At 50.1% G+C, this 19,505-nt stretch overlaps 5 protein-coding genes across 5 annotated transcripts in view; 2 read left to right on the top strand and 3 right to left on the bottom strand.

The window, feature by feature from the left end:
* LOC311321788 (histone H1-like) overlaps nucleotides 1-19,242 on the bottom strand; it is a gene marked incomplete at both ends in the record, with an annotated part of 46,440 nt that extends 27,198 nt beyond the window's left edge. The window contains one exon of the mRNA XM_084453804.1: nucleotides 18,664-19,242. Within this exon, the coding sequence (XP_084309930.1) occupies nucleotides 18,664-19,242 (579 nt within the window). The remainder of the gene's footprint in view (nucleotides 1-18,663) is intronic.
* LOC311321918 (histone H3.2) overlaps nucleotides 1-19,505 on the bottom strand; it is a gene marked incomplete at its 3' end in the record, with an annotated part of 169,182 nt that overhangs the window by 116,394 nt on the left and 33,283 nt on the right. The window lies entirely within an intron of this gene.
* The window catches only part of LOC311321785 (histone H1-like), a gene marked incomplete at both ends in the record, with an annotated part of 42,752 nt that overhangs the window by 2,964 nt on the left and 20,283 nt on the right, over nucleotides 1-19,505 (top strand). The window lies entirely within an intron of this gene.
* LOC311321829 (histone H3.2) lies at nucleotides 16,046-16,456 on the bottom strand (the record flags this gene model as incomplete). Its single annotated transcript, XM_084453844.1, has 1 exon — nucleotides 16,046-16,456. The coding sequence occupies one exon, from the start codon at nucleotides 16,454-16,456 to the stop codon at nucleotides 16,046-16,048; it is 411 nt and encodes a 136-aa protein (XP_084309970.1).
* Nucleotides 16,729-17,115, top strand: LOC311321836 (histone H2A-like; the record flags this gene model as incomplete). The annotated part of the gene is made up of 1 exon (XM_084453851.1): nucleotides 16,729-17,115. The coding sequence occupies one exon, from the start codon at nucleotides 16,729-16,731 to the stop codon at nucleotides 17,113-17,115; it is 387 nt and encodes a 128-aa protein (XP_084309977.1).

Raw genomic sequence — 19,505 nt, 5'->3', positions numbered from 1 at the left:
TGCTAGTTCTACTACACTGTCCATTCACCGTCTTGACATCCACGTATACAATGCAATTATTTTTGTACATTGACCTTACGCCCAGCCATGGATTTCAGCTTGTACTGCCTTTTTTGACACCCAAGAAGAGAACTTGCAACTTTGTGAAAGTCAGAGTTATGTCCCTTCCAGCATTTGGTTGCAGCCTCAGAGAAAGTATGAACGTAGTTTCAAAATGGTTTATTCAAACACTAGTAACATGCTTTGTTTAGCGTATGAGGTGGTTTAAACAACTGAATAGCCGTTCAATCTATTTGAACGTGATAGGAAAACCAGAGCAAAGTGAGATTAAGGTTGATTTTTGTCTTTTTTCTCCTGCGTTGTGGTATGTTACAGGTGGACTATTTAAGTGTTTTTGAAAAAACATACAATACCACAAAGCGGGAAAAAACAAAGTCACAAAGAACAAAAAAGCCCTTTAGCTCCCTCTAGTGGCTATAGTTAAACCAACTTACATTCTGGTACAGATATGGTATGGATTTCCATCAACTATATATTTTGACTGTGGCGCCTGTCTTTACCTGTCTTTTGGCAACCCCTATGTCTTCTCCTCATTTGGATAGTTGAGAACAGATTGTAGCACAACTAAAACGGACCTCCATCCTGTCAGTCACAGTGTGAAATAGTACTGTATCCCTCCACGGTTCCCTCAGGTCAAATGGGAGCTGAAGGAGGTGGATGTTGATGGTCCCCAGTCCCCAGCCCAGTAGGTTCAGCTGCAGCACCACAACACCAGTGGCACACACATTTTTAATCCATACATACAGTTCACCTGTGTATTTACATGGAACCCATATATTGTATTGCATATTATATCGACCTAAACCTATTTCATGTCGCTTGAATGTGGCTGTTGTAACAGTGCAATTTCCCCTCTGGAATTAATGAAGTACCTGCCTGCCTGCTGAAGGTCCAGAAACAGCAGTAGGGCCGATATTCAGTTCCAGTTGATATGAGCAGAGGCTATTAGGTAAACACCTCCAACACCAACGTGGATGATAAGTGCACCAATATTTCTACTTGTTTCCTCTCACCCTCCGGATCCCATTTCACCCTGATTCACATTTAGGGGCCACAATATGTAGTTAGTCAGCCTCACTAATTGAAAAAGGAGAAAAGCCTCAATTGGGTCCATGTCTTTTGTATGGGGGTTGTCGTGCATTGGCTACACAAACCAAATGATAAACCTACCAATATCAATCACATATATTTTGAATCGGAAAATGGACTACTGTTAAATCAGTTGTCTCTGCAGTACCCCTGTACAGGGGTCCGAGACCTGCCCTCCTGTAACGGGAACTTACCAGCCAATGAAATGCTTAGCAGTGGCTGGTGTGGGGTTCAAACCTACAACCCTGAGATTGAGCCCCATGCCTGACTGAGTTAACCAAGAGCCCAAACATGGAAGACAGCAAATATTTTATAATCACAATGACAGAAAGTGGGAATAGACCAAAAACCCTTAGGTGTGTCTACAACATTTATTTTGTCTATAGACCAAAGGCCCACGGGTCAAAATAATGATCACATTTGCCTCATGAGTGGAGACATTTTCTGCAGTACATTTAGTTGTTAACAGTTCAGGGCCGCGTTTCCCAGAGGCATCGTTAAGGCATCGTAGCGCTACGTGCTTCTTAAGAACGTCGTTAGCTCCACCTCTAGGTGGCGATGCGTTTCCCAGAACCTTCTTAAGCCAAGGTATACCTTGGCTACGAAGGCTCTGGGAAACAGCTCCACCCAAGGTACATCGTAAATCGCCCTTACGATGTACCTTCCGAAGATACATCGTTAGCCTTCCTTGGAGCCGAAGCGCTGTTTCCCAGAGCCTTCTTAGCCAAGGTATACCACAGCCAAGGGATACGTTACGAAGGGCGGTCGGACCCCATCGTTAGTGTACCTTGGCGATGCGCTCCGTTCATCCCGTTATAGTTTTAGCTCGATTCGAGCGAAATTACACTTTGAAAAAGGAGAGTTGCAATACAGCGCACATCTATCTATCCTACCTGCGCGATTCACATCATTAGTGTACACAAAATACAAAGAACTTGAATGATGAACAAAATGTTATGGCGCCTACAGAACACATCATGGAAATGTTGTTTTGACTACTTTTATTGAGGCAAACGACATATAGGGACTATCCATAGCCTAATATAATCAACTCTGTGAACAACAACAACATTTTCCCATGTAAAGGGATAATCAAGATGACATGGCTTGTCTGGCTGTCATCATACTATGTCAGATAGTCTACCGAAATATATCCTGGCGAATTGATTCACCCACTTAGACCCACAGTAGGGTAGCCACAGGTGGAATTGATCTCATCAATCAGAGTTCCCTTCTATTTAAGTGTGTCACAAGCAACTCGTGCTTCAGGTAGACATCATGGCTGCATTGCAAAGGATCATTGTGCTCAACCAAAGGAACCAACGGCGACGCCGTCCGCGTAGCGATTTGGTTCATGTGAACCATCACATCCGCACAAATCTCTGCCCTCTGGATGTCCTCTCGGACCGTGCCATCATAGCCAAGTACCGGCTGCCACGTGCGGAAATCCAGAGCCTGCTGGAGATTGTGCGACCCCACATCACCAGGGCCACCAGGTGCAACTTCGCCCTCAGCCCTGAGGTACAGCTCCTGGCAGCCCTACGGTTCTATGCCGTGGGCAGTTTCCTGAAGGTGGTGGGAGATGGACTGGGGCTGAGTAAGGCTTCGGTGTCCCGGAGCGTGGAGGCTGTCACTAATGTCCTCGTGCGTCATGCGCGCACGCATCTCAGTATGCCGGCGACGAGGGAGGACACACTGGCGCGACACCTGGCGTTCCACGCCGTGGCGGGCATCCCCCAGGTGATTGGCCTCGTGGATGGGACCCTGATCCCTGTCACCAACCCGTCCATGTGGGACCAGGCCTTCATCTGCCGGAAGGGGTACCCGGCCATAAACACTCAAGTGGTAGTGGACCACAACGGGCTGTTTATGGACGTCGTCGCCAAGTGGCCAGGCAGCACCCACGACAGCTTCATCTGGGCCAACTCGGGTGTGGGACAGAAGGCTGCCAGAGGGGAGTATGGTAGGGGTGTGTTCCTTGGGGACAGTGGCTACCCTCTCCGAACCCACCTCATCACCCCTGTGGCGGATCCCCTGACCCCAGCTGAGCGGGACTTCAACTCCGCCCACGGCCGCACCAGGAGCCTGGTGGAGCGCACCATTGGCCGGTGGAAACATCTGTTCCGGTGCATCCATCGGTCTTCAGGGGGGCTGAAGTTAAGACCTGCGAAGTGTTGCGCTGTCATCGTGGTCACAGCAATGCTGCACAACATCCGGGCACGAGCAGGTCTGATGGCGGCGGAGGAGGAGGATGGTGATGATGACGACGGCGGTGACATCCCTCTGCCTGAGCGTGCAGCCCTTTACAACGCGGGTTTCCAGGCCAGGCAGGACCTCATCAACATTTTTGCCTGATTCCCCTTCCCCCCCCCCCCCCAGGTGTGCCTCCATGACCTCGAAGGCTATACCGGCGGGGGGGTAACCCCCCAGCAGGTGCAACCATGCCGGGCAGGCTTCGGGATAGAGGTCCCTCCCATGTGTTGCTACCTTGTCGTGGTGGGAAGGCTTGTGTGTCTCCATGACCATGAAGGCTATACCGGCGGGGGGGGTCACCCCCCCAGCAGGTTCAACCATGCCGGGCAGGTTTCAGGTAGAGGCCAGACGAAAAGCAACACCTGGCCCTCCAGGTTGGGGGTTGGGCGTGGGGCTAACAACCCCACCCCGGAAAATGACAACCTGTTCCAGCATTTACACCAAACACATCTTGAATCTTAAGAATAAAATATGTTTGGACCCAAGTTACTTATTCTCTATTGGTCTTTCTTCTAATGGTGTGTCATACTTTGAAATGTGACTAGCAGAAGATATGCTTTTCCAATGCAGGTAAATGTTAATGATTCTGTGTACCAAGACATTTTGGACTAGTGTATGCTTCCTACTTTGTGGGGACAGTTTGGGGTAGGCCCTTTCCTGTTCCAGCATGCGGTTCCCAGGTGCACAAAGCAAGGTCAATCAAGGCATGGTTGGGTGAGGTTGGTGAGGAAGAACTTGACTGGCCCATAGAACACCTTTGGGAGGAACTATGACGGAGACTGTGAGCTAGGCCCTCTCATCCAACATCAGTGTCTGACCTTAAATGCTTGAATGGATGAATAGCCCAAGATTCTCACAGACACACTCCAGAATATTGTAGAAAGCCTTCCCAGGACAGTGGAGGCTGTTATAGCTGCACAGGGGGACCAACTCCATACTGATGTCTATTAAGAATGGGATGTCAGGAAAGTTCCTGTAGGTGGAATGTGTAGGTGGCCCAATGCTGTTGGCCTCAGTGTACTTTGCTAACAGATTCCCAGTGTTTAGTGATGTTACAAATGTTTGGTTGTCATATTGGGTGCCTTCTTCCAAAGGTCTACTGTTGTAATGTGGCAAGAAATGACAAATATACAGGAAGAAGGGAATTAGTTTCATATCGTTTGGGAAAGAACATGGGCAGGTTTGTCCTTCAGACAGACACACTTTTGTCCTTCACAGTACTACACATCATTAGAAGTAAGAGCAGTAGAGAATTAGTAACTTGGGTTCAGACATATTTTATTCTTGATATTCAAGATGTGTTTGGTGTAAATGCTGGAACAGGTTGTCCTTTTCCGGGGTGGGGTTGTTAGCCCCACGCCCAACCCCCAACCTGGAGGGCCAGGTGTTGCTTTTCGTCTGGCCTCTACCTGAAACCTGCCCGGCATGGTTGAACCTGCTGGGGGGGTGACCCCCCCCCGCAGGTATAGCCTTCATGGTCATGGAGACACACAAGCCTTCCCACCACGACAAGGTAGCAACACATAGGAAGGACCTCTACCCCGAAGCCTGCCCGGCATGGTTGCACCTGCTGGGGGATTACCCCCCCGCCGGTATAGCCTTCAAGGTCATGGAGGATGAGTGGTGTGGTGAGTGCATGTGGTGTGAGTGTGCAGTGGTGGGTGGGTGGGGTGTGGTGAGTGTGTGTAGTGTGAGTATGTAGTGTGGTGGGTGGGTGGGGTGTGGTGAGTGTGTGCAGTGTGCCTCAGGCCTCTGGATCATCTGCAAGGGAGGGGAAATAATTTAGCGACATTGAATGGAATGCATGCAGAATGGGAATAGACAGTGTACAAGATACACACTTAGCCTACCTGGGGTTGGCAAGATGATGGGCATGGAGATGGAGGACCGCTGGAACTGTGCCTCCGCAAGGGCCTGCTTCCTGAGCTGCAGTTCCAGCCTCTCACGCTGGAGCTGCAGCATCTCCCGCCGGTAGCTGGCGGTGGCCGCCAGCTGGTAGTGCTGCAGCTGCAGCCTCTCACGATGGTAGCTGGCGGTGTCCGACAGCAGGTCCCGCTCCACAGTCAGCCTCTGCCTCTCCACCTCCAGGAGCCCCGCACTGCAGTCGCAGAGCACGCCTCCCACGCGTGTCTGCGACCTGGCAAGGCCCCCTCGCATCCGTGGGGTGCGGCCGCCCCTCACGGGGGTGGGGGCATCACGGGGGGTGTGGGAGGTGTGGGGAGAGCGCGAGCGCGTGGGGCACTCGGAGTCTGGGGTGTCCTCTCCAGAGGAGTGGGAGGGTTGGGGTGACTCAGCTGAGCAGTGGGAGGATAGGGGAGACTCAGCTGAGCAGTGGGAGGGGTGGGGTGACCGGATGTTGAAGGGGCCCTCCGCAGCGTCCACATCAATGCCTCCAGTGATGCCTTGGGAGGCTGTGGGGCCGATGATTGCCAGCGCCTTCTCCTCTTCCGGGGTGAGGGGAGGCACGGTGTTCTGGCCACCACCTGTCCTCCCCGCACCGCTGCACCCCGACTCTTGGCCTGGCTGGCAAAATCTTGCCACTTCTTCCGGATGACTGTCCACGCCCTGGGTGGGCCGGGAGTGGATGCAGCCATCTGCGTCGCAATGCTGGTCCAGGCGGCCCTTTTCAGCTGGTTGGCATTGGCGGTGCGGAAGCCGCCAAAAGAACCGCCTTCCGCTCCCCCACCTCATCCAGCATGATGGTCATCTCCTCCTTGCTGAAGGGTATCGCCCGTCTTCTTATCCTCGTTTCTGCCATGTCGCTCAATGTGTTCAATTACCCTTGGTTTTTTATAGACCGCGTGCGCCCACACCGGTGCGTGATAAAGTAAATTAGTCATCGTAACCGCGTGGATTCTAACATGGGAATGCTACTGACACAGGTGCTATTCATATGAGCATTAAACCTTAGTTTGTGTGATGATTAAATTGGTGTTCATTTTGCAATCATCACTGCCTATTCATGTATTTTTTCATGCGCTTTCAAGACATCCCAGACGAGGCTTATATGACCCGATCCGATCCATGTTATTGCTGGTATATTAACTTTGATGCAATAGTAGGCTATGCATTGTGACTATCACGCGGGCTCGCCTTGACTCTTAGATATATTCGCAGATTAGCTTCGGGAGCAGGACTTCCTTTTTGGTAATATTAGGCTGCAATGACAATGATTTACACAACACGTATTATATTGTCACGTCATTTCAGTGACTTTACGAATGGCCATCGATGTGTGCGGCATCGATTCATTCTTTTTTCAGCACCGCGCCCAGGGACAGCTCCTCTAACGATGTATCTTGGGATGGACCTAACGATGTATCTTCACGCGCACGCTAAGGGATAGTCTGGGAAACACTCGTAGGAAAAACTGTCCCTTCGCCAAGGTATACCTTGAGAAGCGTCGTAGTGCGGAGAACTTCGGCAAATCTGGGAAACGCGGCCCTGGAATGTTCAGCCAGTAGCCGCCGAGCACCGCTTCACTGGGAGAGGGTGCGTCTTTCTCCAGCTGCAGCTGGTCTACATAACCATCCCCCTCGCTCCCGCCTCCCGGTCTCCTGCTGGAGAAATATACTGTAACCATTACCGGTGAACCCATACACACATCAGGTGCCACAAATATGGCAGGCAGTTTCTGTATAGTTAACGCTTATAGTCACAATATATTATCCATAACGTTATTTGGTGGGTGGTCGCCTGGTCGGTGCTGCTAGCTATGTTAGCTAGACTAAGGTTATATACACACTCCCATCTGCAACAAACTACATAGCTAATGTTAGCTATAATTCCTCCTAAGATTACATATAATTAATCATAGCTGACATTACCACATAAATGTCAAGACACATATTTTGTATATTAACGTAGCAGTGTATTTTACTATTGCTTACGTTATCTAGCTAACGTTATAACGTTAATTAGCTATAAGCACACAAGGCAGCGGTGTCGGCACCAAAGGTTGATGCGACAGGAGGAGAATGGAGGCCGGGGAGGGAGATGGTTGGCTCCGCCGAATTCACCAGGACCAGTCGTGAGTCCGTGAAACCCAAAAGCCTCATATTATTGCAGAAGCTTTCGGGAGTGAAATGTTTGCTGCAGAGGCGGGCGCTAGCGGTGACAGACTCCTCTGTAACACCATGGCTCTTCAAAAATGCTAACCATTTGCTTCTCATTTCAGCTTTACTCGGGAGTTGAAAGAAGGAGACCTTATCATCCCATTCCTGCTGGCATCCAGGAAGGATGCATTTTCGTTTAGTTTTATGCATAGGCATTGCTAACTAAGAAAAACTAGCTAATTCTAGACTGCTGGTTAAAACTAGCTAATTCTAGACTCAAGATTGAGCATGAGAACCGAAGATTCAAATCCGTTCTAGCTTTATATAGTGTTAGGGCGGGGATATGCTAAGAACACCGCTCTACGTCAACAAGTACCATTTTAAGCCCGCCCAGAAAATCCAGAAATCAAAACTGGTCAAAAACACAAAACTGGTCTAACTTCACAATTCAGTACTACACATGGTTCATCCCATTTTTACATGTTATCAGCAATGCATCACTAACACATAGAATGTGTTTTCAAGCAAATCTCTGATTTTGGTTAACTGGGACTTTAACAGAAACAAGACAGCCACGCACATAGGCCAGGCTGGACCTGGCCTGGTTGAGGACGTGCTGCTTGAAGGGTTGGGCTGAGGTAGGAGGTTCTATCTAGTGGGGCTCCACCCAGGCAGAAAAATGCGCCTACTGTGTTCAATCACATCCGCATTCACGACATAATAAACACGCCACACTTCTGGAGTAAAGCAGATAGACTAAGTGTGAAAAATGTTTCCGCGGTAAGGGAGGAAAAGGACTCGGCAAGGGAGGCGCCAAACGCCATCGCAAGGTTCTTCGTGACAACATCCAGGGCATCACCAAGCCTGCGATCCGTCGTCTGGCTCGTCGTGGTGGCGTGAAGCGTATTTCTGGCCTGATCTACGAAGAAACCCGCGGTGTTCTGAAGGTGTTCCTGGAGAACGTCCTGTCTTTATATATTGTCAGACAGATATCCTGGCGAATTGATTAATCCAATGAGGCCATCTAGATGAATAGTCAAATATCCTCACACACGCTCCAGAATATTGTAGAAAGCCTTCCCAGAACAGTGGAGGCTGTTATAGCTGCACAGGGGGGACCAACTCCATATGATGCCTATTCATTTAGAATGGGATGTCATGAAAGTTGTGATGTGTAGGTGACCCAATATTATTATAGTGAACTTTGCTAACAGATTCACAGTATTTAGTGATCTTACAAATGCTGTTTGTTATATTGTGTGCCTTCTCCAAAACCTCTACTGTTGTAATGTGGAAAGAAACAACAAATATACAGGATAAAGGGAACTTGTTTAATATTGGTTGGGAAAAAACATGGGCAGGTTTGTTCTTCAGACCTTTGTCCTGTAACAGGCTGTCTTTTTCAGGGGTGGGGTTGTTAGACCCATGCCCAACACCCAACCTGGAGGGCCAGTTGTTGCTTTTCGTCTGGCCTCTACCCTGAACCTGCCCGGCATGGTTGAACCTGCTGGGGGGTGACCCCCCTCCAATATAGCCTTCATGGTCATGGAGGCACACAAGCCTTCCCATCACGACAAGGTAGCAACACGTAGGAAGGATGAGTGGTGTGGTGAGTGTATGTAGTGTGTGTGCGCAGTGTACTGTAGTGGGTGGGCAGTGTGTGGTAAGTGTATGTAGTGTGTGTGGTGAGTGTGTGCAGTGTGTGTGGTAAGTGTATGTAGTGTGTGTGGTGAGTGTGTGTAGTGTGTGTGGTAAGTGTATGTAGTGTGTGTGGTGAGTGTGTGCAGTGTGTCTCAGGCATCTGCATCATCTGCAAGGGAGGAAAATTCAATTAGCGACATTGAATGGAATGCATGCAGTGTGGGAAAAGACAGAGTATACAAAATATACACTTGGCCTACCTGGAGTTGTCAGAATGATGGGCACTGATATGGAGGGCCACACAAACTGTGCCTCCGCTAGGGCCTGCTGCCTGTTCTGGAGGTCCAGCCTCTCACGCTGCACACCCAGCCGCTGCCTCCCCACCTCCAGGAGCTCCTCGCTGCAGTCGCACCTCGCATCCGTGGTGTTCAGCTGCCTCTCTCGGGGGGAGGGGGACGGGGACGTCATGGGGTGTGTGGGGGGAGAGCGTGTCGACGGGATGGAGCAGTCTGACTGCGCTGGGGTCTCCCCCCGGCTTTTGGCCTTACTGGCGAAGTCCTGCCATTTCTTGCTGACGACTGTCCACTCCCTGGGTGGCCCAGGAGTGGAAGCAGCCATCCGCGCTGCAATGCGGATGTCTGTTAACTACGCATACTGTGTGTGTGTGTGTGTGTGTGTGTGTGTGTGTGTGTGTGTGTGTGTAGGAACTACAGCGTGGTGAACGTGTTGTGTGTGTGTGTGTGTACGCATACAGCCTTCTTCAATGGGCTATATGCACAACTCCAGTAGGCTACTTCCTGAAATTAGACATGCTTCTTTATTTCCTGTCTTGGCGTGAGAGGCAGCTGAACACTACGGATGCGAGGTGCGACTGCAGCGAGGAGCTCCTGGAGGTGGGGAGGCAGAGGCTGGGTGTGCAGCGTGAGAGGCTGGACCTCCAGAACAGGCAGCAGGCCCTAGCGGAGGCACAGTTTGTGTGGCCCTCCATATCAGTGCCAATCATTCTGCCAACTCCAGGTAGGCCAAGTGTATATTTTGTATACTCTGTCTATTCCCACACTGCATGCATTCCATTCAATGTCGCTAATTGAATTTTCCTCCCTTGCAGATGATGCAGATGCCTGAGACACACTGCACACACTCACCACACACACTACATACACTTACCACACACTGCCCACCCACTACAGTACACTGTGCACACACACTACATACACTCACCACACCACTCATCCTTCCTACGTGTTGCTACCTTGTCGTGATGGGAAGGCTTGTGTGCCTCCATGACCATGAAGGCTATACTGGTGGGGGGTCACCCCCCAGCAGGTTCAACCATGCCGGGCAGGTTCAGGGTAGAGGCCAGACGAAAAGCAACAACTGGCCCTCCAGGTTGGGGGTTGGGCATGGGTCTAACAACCCCACCCCGGAAAAAGACAGCCTGTTACAGGACAAAAGTCTGAAGAACAAACCTGCCCATGTTTTTTCCCAACCAATATTAAACAAGTTCCCTTTATCCTGTATATTTGTAGTTTCTTGCCACATTACAACAGTAGAGGTTTTGAAGAAGGCACACAATATAACAAACAGCATTTGTAAGATCACTAAATACTGTGAATCTGTTAGCAAAGTACACTATAAGGACAACAGTATTGGGCCACCTACACATTACACCTCTAGCAACTTTCATGACATCCCATTCTAAATGAATAGGCATCATATGGAGTTGGTCCCCCCTGTGCAGCTATAACAGCCTCCACTGTTCTGGGAAGGCTTTCTACAATATTCTGGAGCGTGTGTGAGGATATTTGACTATTCATCTAGATGGCCTCATTGGATTAATCAATTCGCCAGGATATCTGTCTGACAATATATAAAGACAGCCAGGAAAGCCATGTCATCAAATTATCCCTTTACATAAGAAAATGTTGTTGTTCACAGAGTGGATTATATTAGGCTATGGATAGTCTGTATATGTTGCTTGGCTCAATAAAAGTTTTAAAAACAACATTCCCATGATGTGTTCTGTAGGCTCCATAACATTATTTTCATCATTCAAGTTAATTGTATTTTGTGTACACTAATGATGTGAATCGCGCAGGTAGGATAGATAGATGTGCGCTGTATTGCAACTCTCCTTTTTCAAAGTGTAATTTTGCTCTAATCGAGCTAAAACTATAACGGGATGAACGGAGCGCATCGCCAAGGTACACTAACGATGGGGTCTGACCGCCCTTCGTAACGTATCCCTTGGCTGTGGTATACCTTGGCTAAGAAGGCTCTGGGAAACAGCGCTTCGGCTCCAAGGAAGGCTAACGATGTATCTTCGGAAGGTACATCGTAAGGGCGATTTACGATGTACCTTGGGTGGAGCTGTTTCCCAGAGCCTTCGTAGCCAAGGTATACCTTGGCTTAAGAAGGTTCTGGGAAACGCATCGCCACCTAGAGGTGGAGCTAACGACGTTCTTAAGAAGCACGTAGCGCTACGATGCCTTAACGATGCCTCTGGGAAACGCGGCCCTGACCTGTCTCCGGCGCTGGCACAGCGTAAACGAAGTGTCTGGCTATGCGAGACTAGTCAGTTAGTGACATGTTTGTGACAGCAGCACCATCTCCAACTCCAGGAGGTTGATGTGGCGCCGTTCTCCTGTGAAGCGGTTGGAAAGAGGTTGTGCTGGAGATCGCGGGATCAGATCGAGGAACCTGCCGTAGTTCAACTTGGCCCTGACCGCCACCGGACAGCTGAGAAACTCTGCTGCCCTGGCCCAAGGCGGGCCATCCTCGAAAGGGAGATGAAAAATCCCCGTTGGGAGTTCCATGTCCCTGAACAGCGTAAGGATGAATGCCATTCCTGTCAAGAAGCACTTCATTCATAAAAAGAGGAAGTGAGTCTACACCGTCCGCATTGCTAATAAGCCGTCGTTGCCATGAGTGTTGCCATGCCCCGCCTTCTCATTTGCATGATCTGTCAAGGTGCCGTCTTTCGCAGACCGACTAGACGGGACATGAGAGGCGGGCAGTGATTTCTTACCAACATCACACAAAGCGGCTAGGCGAAAACCATGTGACTGGTGCATGTTGTGAGATGTCCCAGCCCGAGGCTCAGTAAACATGGAAGTATTCTCACTGACCGGTGAGCGTGAAACCTCTCTACCTGTCGAACACACAGGGAGAGGCTCGAACGCTCGGCCCGAATGAACGAACGCCGTCTGGGGGTCTAGCGCATCTTTTTCGCCATTAAACCCCGCCAGCGGTCGGTCCCGAGAAAACTCCGAACAGGGCAGTAGGTCTACAGCCATAGCACTTGAGCACTTGGCCTGGGCGCACACATCCCCTCTGTTAAAAACCCAAACGGTCTGTTTAGAACAGGGGCGGCGAGACCTGCCGTGTTCAAATCTGACTTTCTCACCGACGACCCGGCGGCACTAGCCGAATATATTACATTCGCTGAACTGGCGAGAGCTGCGCACGTCACGTCTGCTTTCCTAGCAGGAAAAGATTCCGCAGCTCGAACCGGTTTTCCAGCAGCGGCGAGACCTGCCGTGGTCAATTCCGACTTATTCACGGAAGACCCGGTGGCTCTGGCCGAATACATTACATCAGCTGAGCCGGCGAGCCCCGCGTTAGTCACGTCTGCTTTAGCAGGAAAAGACTGCGTCTCGAGCCGGTCTTTTAGCTGCAGCGAGACCTGCCGTGGTCAATTCTGACTCTTTCACAGAAGACCCAGCGGCTCTAGCCAAGAACATTACATTACGTGGTAAGGATAAGCAAAATGTGTGAAATTAATCTGGGGAAACAACAGAGAAGTAACAAAAAGGTTTTTAATGTACAAAAGTGTGAAAAATGGAGGACTCGGTGCTGTCGATGTTGGTGCGAAGTTAAATGTAGCCTTCTGCAAAAACATCTCAAAAGGCATATCCCAAAAGGCCACCTGGGTGGGAGAGGTGAATAAGTGGCAAAGGTTAAGGGGTAAACGCAGGGAGTCCCAGCCTTATCATGTACTGGCTTATGGTGATTTTATTCACAAATATAAAGACCTTAATATTAACTGGATCACACAGTCAAATAAGGTGATTTATAACAGTATTACCGAATACCTCTATGGTGGGCCTAATATTTTTAAAGACTGCTCACAGGAGCAAAGTGAACGTCTGGCGGAGATCCTGAACTCTGAACACATCTCCGGAGCAGTGAGGGACGTTATGTGGCTCACTGTTAACGGCAGACTGCCTGCGAGAAACGTGGTCAAATGGAGCTGTAATGTTAAGACCACAAGATGTCCGATGCCAACCTGCAACATAGAAAAATAAACCATTGGGCATCTTCTTATAGATTGTGATAGATCCAAAACAATATGGCAAAAATGAGCGACATAGGATTAAAGGTACCATGCCATAGAAGCACCTTATAACAACTTCGACAGCACTGAAGAAACCCATTTATTATTTTGGTTATGTATTTGTATAACTGTTTTTAAAATATGGAAAACACGTTGTAAAATGACAACGGACAATATTTTTATTGATGCTGATGACGTCTTCAGGAGTATACGGACTGAACTAAGAAGAAGGAGAACCATGGATCTAAGGAAAGCGTCTCCAGAACTGAACTGGTCACTCCTAAAACTGTGATGAGCTTAAATGCTGACAGGCCAACTGAAGCCTGAGAAGACCTAGTCTATTTCTAGCAGCCTTGATTTTCTAGTAGGCCTATTCACTTTCTTGTAAATAACCTTTATTTGTCTATCTGCTATAGGCTATGCTGTAATATGTGTAAATGTGTATATTGTGTCGGCATTGCCAAGTTGTGAATAACCTGAATGTAACATTAAATTTACCTAATCAAATTAAATATACCACGGACTGCGTGGCCAGCGAAAAACTTTTGTTGGCCAAGGACAGGGTTGTCTTGTCCTTGATGTCCTGCATGAGAGGCTTCCTGGCCGAGCCCAAGGCGGAGGAACCAGGCACCAGAACCACTGCGATGTCGGGTTCCAGGGGAGGAGAGCCGATAGCTGCCAAATCAGTCCAGCCAGTTACCCTCGTAGCTCTGCTGAACTGGCGACGCGGACCTCTGATCGCCAACGGCCGCTCCCATTCAGCCTCGATGAACGCCTCCAGGTTGGGCATAGCCGACAGGAGATGAGGAGCAGGCTGGGAGGGATGCCCGTAGCAGACAGAGCTCTGCCTCTGGTACGGGAATGCCAAGGTGTTGCGCGGCTCTCTCCAGCAGCCCGGGCAGGTCGCGGTCGAAGGAACCCTGCCCCGGAAAGGAGAAGCCACTAGCTGTAGAGAGAGACCCTCGTCTGCCTCGAAGAGCTCTTCCTCATCATCCGTAGGCGGGAGGGAGGGCATCGGGGCAGTTGTTGCGGCGGCACGCCGATGTCCTCGCCGTCGACCGCGCCGACCAGCTGGACCAGACCTTCAGTCTCCAGCGTCGGCGGAACGAATAAATGCGCCCGGAGCATCCTCTCCATGGGGTCCAGGAGGGAGCAGATCTCGGAGGTGGAGGACGGAGCCAGGCCTGCTCTGACGTGCTGCGGCCCCAGACAGCGGAAGCAGAGGTGGTGTCCCACGTCGCTGTAGCGGGAGCCGCAGACACAAAAACGATCCGGTGGATCAATCGGCGCCGGCAGGGGTCATCGAGAGACACCGCCGGCTCCGCTTAGGTCCGCTGGGTAGACATAATTTCTATTCTTGATCTTTCTTCTTTCAGTACAATGCGAGCTGAACATTTTGAAGGAGCAGATGTGCGGGGGAAGCCCGCTTATACACCGGGTGCACCGGACCTGGTTGGACACAGGTGCGTGTATGTTTTCTTCTTCAGTCAATATGGCTAGCTGGGTTTCGCTAGCCAATAGGAGCTAGCCCTGTGGAAATAGAGCGAGGGGTTTTATTCTCATTACTTCCTCGTTCCCAAAAAGACAGGCGGTGTCCGGCCGGGGTCAGCTCTATGTTCCCACAGCCCATTGGTCCCACATTACTAAGACTTTTTTTTTCTTTCTTGAAAATTAGGCCCAATGGTCCCACAGCCCATTGGTCCCACATAACCAAGACCTTTTGGGCTGTGGGACCATTGGGCTGTGAGATATGAGGGATGCTTACTTTCATGTTTCAATAATCAATCGGCACCGAAAGTTTCTCCGCTTTGCTTTTCAGGGGGTGGCATACGAGTACTCCAGACTACCGTTTGGATTTGCTCCAACCCCCCTGGACCTTCTCCAAGTGCGTGGAGGCTGCACTCGACCCGCTGCAGCGGCAGGGGATCTGAGTGTAAAGCTGAATCCCAATCTGAGTGCGCAAACCACCCTTGCGGCCCCTCGCACTTGCGGCCTGAGCACTTAATTGACGTCAGCTGGAAGGGCCAGAGGGTGCAGGGCCGTGAATTAAATGGGACAGCACTTCCAGCGGCGTGCCAACGATTCCCAAGCTAGTTTAGCTCAATGCCCCTCCCACTTTGTTTTCATTGGCTGCCGCGTCCCTCCACACAGAGGCTGCTCTGACGCGCTCCTCAGCTCCGCAAATTGACGTCTGTTTTAATTTAATAATAATTTAAAATGTATGTTAGGTGGGATATGTTTGCAACATGCGGATTTCAAGATAATTTTTTTGTTATCGGCAAATATCATTTGTGTGATGGACTCGGATACACTCGAGGTGGACTGTGGGTATTTTCTGCTCCTAGTCTGCGTTGCCTAGGCAGCAGGGTAAACTACTAGGACCGAAGTCCCCCTATGGGGCTAGGCTCCACTCAAGAGCTGGAGTTACAATAGGCAACTATCGATTTCAATACGGTAGTGCATGGACAGTATAGCAGCAGATAGGTTCAAATAACGTACAAGACTGTTCGGGTAACAATAGGAAAACAATGGCTTTATAATTAGAGATAATAAGGTGGCTCTGAAAAGAGCCTATGGGGGATGTTGAAATTATAAAGCAACTCAGGCCAATTTAGGCGCGTTCTCCGCGAATGCGGCGGGCCAACTGGATGTCCTTGGGCATGATGGTTACCCTCTTGGCGTGAATGGCGCACAGGTTGGTGTCCTCGAAGAGGCCGACCAGGTATGCCTCGCTGGCCTCCTGCAGGGCCATCACAGCAGAGCTCTGGAAGCGCAAGTCGGTCTTGAAGTCTTGAGCGATTTCCCTCACCAGGCGCTGAAAGGGCAACTTGCGGATCAACAGCTCGGTAGACTTCTGGTAACGACGGATCTCTCTCAGGGCTACTGTGCCGGGCCTGTAACGATGAGGCTTCTTCACACCGCCGGTGGCGGGTGCGCTCTTACGAGCCGCCTTGGTGGCGAGCTGCTTCCTCGGGGCTTTGCCACCGGTGGATTTGCGGGCGGTCTGCTTGGTTCTCGCCATGATCTCAGCTTTCTTCTCCGCGAGTCGAAGTAAAAGCTTTCAAGAGGGTAGTGTGCCTTTTTTATAACGCCCGCTGCCGTGCGCTGATTGGACAGCCTATCTGTGCGACTTCATTGGCTGGCTATCGCCTCTGTCTCCCCATTGGACATTGACATGGAGCCTGGGATTGGCTAAGGCGACAAAGGCAAAAGAGCGCCACTTTACGCAAGGTATAACAATCCTACCACCGTTGTATCACAGCACTCGATTTCTAAAATACTTCGATAGTGAAAATGAGCGGAAGGGGGAAAACAGGAGGCAAAGCAAGGGCCAAGGCCAAGACCCGATCATCTCGCGCTGGTCTCCAGTTCCCGGTGGGTCGTGTTCACAGACTTCTCCGTAAGGGCAACTATGCCCAGCGTGTGGGAGCCGGTGCACCGGTCTACCTGGCCGCTGTGCTCGAGTACCTGACTGCTGAAATCCTGGAGTTGGCCGGCAACGCTGCCCGCGACAACAAGAAGACTCGTATCATCCCCCGTCACCTCCAGCTGGCTGTCCGCAACGACGAGGAGCTCAACAAACTTCTCGGAGGCGTGACGATCGCCCAGGGCGGCGTGCTGCCCAACATCCAGGCAGTGCTTCTCCCCAAGAAGACCGAGAAGGCTGTCAAAGCCAAGTGAAGTCGCCACTGACGTGAATTCTCCCAACAATCCCAAAGGCTCTTTTAAGAGCCACCCACTTCAATCTATAAAAGCGAAAAGTGTATTTCCATTGTCCTTTATGATTTCTTCACCCTCTCGTCTCGTGCTCCGTTACTTAGTCCTACGACGTGCCTTTATAACTCAACTTAATATCGTTCAGGCTGATGCAATTTATGCACACATTTTTAAGTTAAGACACGTCTTTGGATTGTTTAAAAAAAGAGCAACAGGCTTCGCATGTTACACCGCGTTATTAGGAATGGCTGTATTTCTCAATTATGCTGTGATTGTTTTAATTAAAAAAAATATATATAATAGTAATTGAATCGGTTCGTGTTGCCTTTGTGTATTAAGTGCACTGCATGAATGACACGTTTGTGATGCCTGTATGTCCTCCCTAATAAATAGACGTCCCTTTATAAATGTCTTGATCTCCTGATAGACCTCCATCCTGTACGAAATAATGGACAGAAAAGAGCGACAGCTCTATCCCAATCAGGCCCAACAGACTACTACTATTAGGGCTACTATTAGCCTACTTCCTTCTTTGCCTGGTGTCATGCACACCATGAGCTGCACGCTTGAACACAATGATCCCGTTTGATCTGTAAAAGACCAACAAATAAAATATCTTACCTACCGCTGTGTAACATAACCCCAACTATAGCTCAAAACATTGTACGTCGCTTTAGATAAATTGCCTGCTAAATAACCCAATTGCATACGGAGACCAGGAACTACACGGTCAGACACTGGTCCCTTTTGAGTTGAAAATTCAGCCCTCTGCAATACAGACGGATACAGGTGAAATTAGCATAGGGTCACATGGCTCAAGTCTTGTTTATGCCTTAATCTCAGGCCACTTACATTACCATCAGAGGGCCCAGAGAGAATTAATGCATAACTATGGGCGTTTCTCAAAAGGCCTTTTTACTATTTATTTTAATTTGTAATTTCAATAACTTATTAAACAAAGTTCAATACTCTCTTAGATAAAGTACTTATCATGCTGGACCGAGTCGGACGTTTTTTAGCCACAATGCAAGGGCCACACCATGGCGGCGATAGGCACTGATCATGGACTGCTGCAGTCCTGATCCTTACGAACGAGCCCAGCTGCCCACGGCCAGCGCCTGTCCCCCACTCTATTACTCCTCATTTCATGCGGTGAAAAGACAAATGTTGAATAAACTAAGCGTCGATCTGAGCCCTATGTACAGTTGACCATGCACACGCACGTTTTATCCTACAGTTGAAATCCCTAGCCTCCCCTTATCAGTGCTGTTAAAGTGTATTATAACGAAACATGAGCGAGTGTAGAACAAATGTTCAGCACCTTGAGATTGTCTCACAGTTAAGTGCTTTATAAAGGAAGTATTACTGTTGTGCGTGCGCCCGCGTGAATCCGATGGCCATACATGGCGATGCGCTTTTATGGAGAGTGGTGGGTGGCTCTTAAAAGAGCCTTTGTAATGGTACAGAGGACGGAAAGAACTCTTACTTCTTCTTGGGTGCTGCCTTCTTAGCCTTGGCAGCCTTGGGCTTGGCAGCTTTGGGCTTGACGGCCTTCTTGGGGCTTTTGGCTGGGGCTTTTTTGGGTGCTGCAGGCTTCTTGGCCTTTTTGGGGCTCTTTGCCACCTTCTTAGCTGCCGCTGCGGGCTTCTTGACTTTCTTGGGAGATTTCTTGGCAGCTGCAGGCTTCTTAGCCACGGCCTTTTTGGGCTGCTTGGCTGCAGCGGGCTTCTTGGCGGCTACCTTCTTGACCTTCGGGGCGGCTGGCTTCTTTGCCTGCGCCTCGGTGGCCTTGTTGATCTTGAAAGAACCGGAGGCGCCAGTTCCTTTGGTCTGTACCAAAGTGCCCTTGGTGACGAGGCTCTTGACGGCGATCTTGACGCGGGAGTTGTTCTTCTCCACGTCGTAGCCGCCGGCAGCCAGGGCCTTCTTGAGCGCTGCCAGGGAGACACCGCTCCTCTCATTGGAGGCGGAAACAGCCGTGACGATTAGCTCGCCGACGCTGGGTCCCACTTTCTTGGGCTTGGCTGCTGCCTTCTTCTTGGGTGCCTTGGCCGGAGCGGCGGCGGCAGGAGCTGGGGCGACTTCTGCCATGTCTATCTTGAGTTTGCTCTTCGGCATCACACACGTACTGTATGTCGGTCCTGCTGACTGTGAGTCCTCGACGCTGCGAGGGGTTTGCCTTAAACGCGCCATGAGAACCGTGTGGACTCAGCTCCACCGCCGAGGAGCTCTCGGTTAGCAAAATGATGTTCCTCTTGTGTTTTCTCCTGGTGTATAAAGGGCTAAAAATCAAAGTTGGAGTGGAGCACATGTCCAAAAGCCAATGTGATAGCAAGCAGCCTATTTGTCGTTCA

The sequence above is a fragment of the Borostomias antarcticus genome, assembly GCF_949987555.1.
Source record: "Borostomias antarcticus genome assembly, chromosome: 19".
NCBI lineage: Eukaryota > Metazoa > Chordata > Actinopteri > Stomiiformes > Stomiidae > Borostomias > Borostomias antarcticus.
This window is presented reverse-complemented; position numbering and strand designations above follow the sequence as displayed.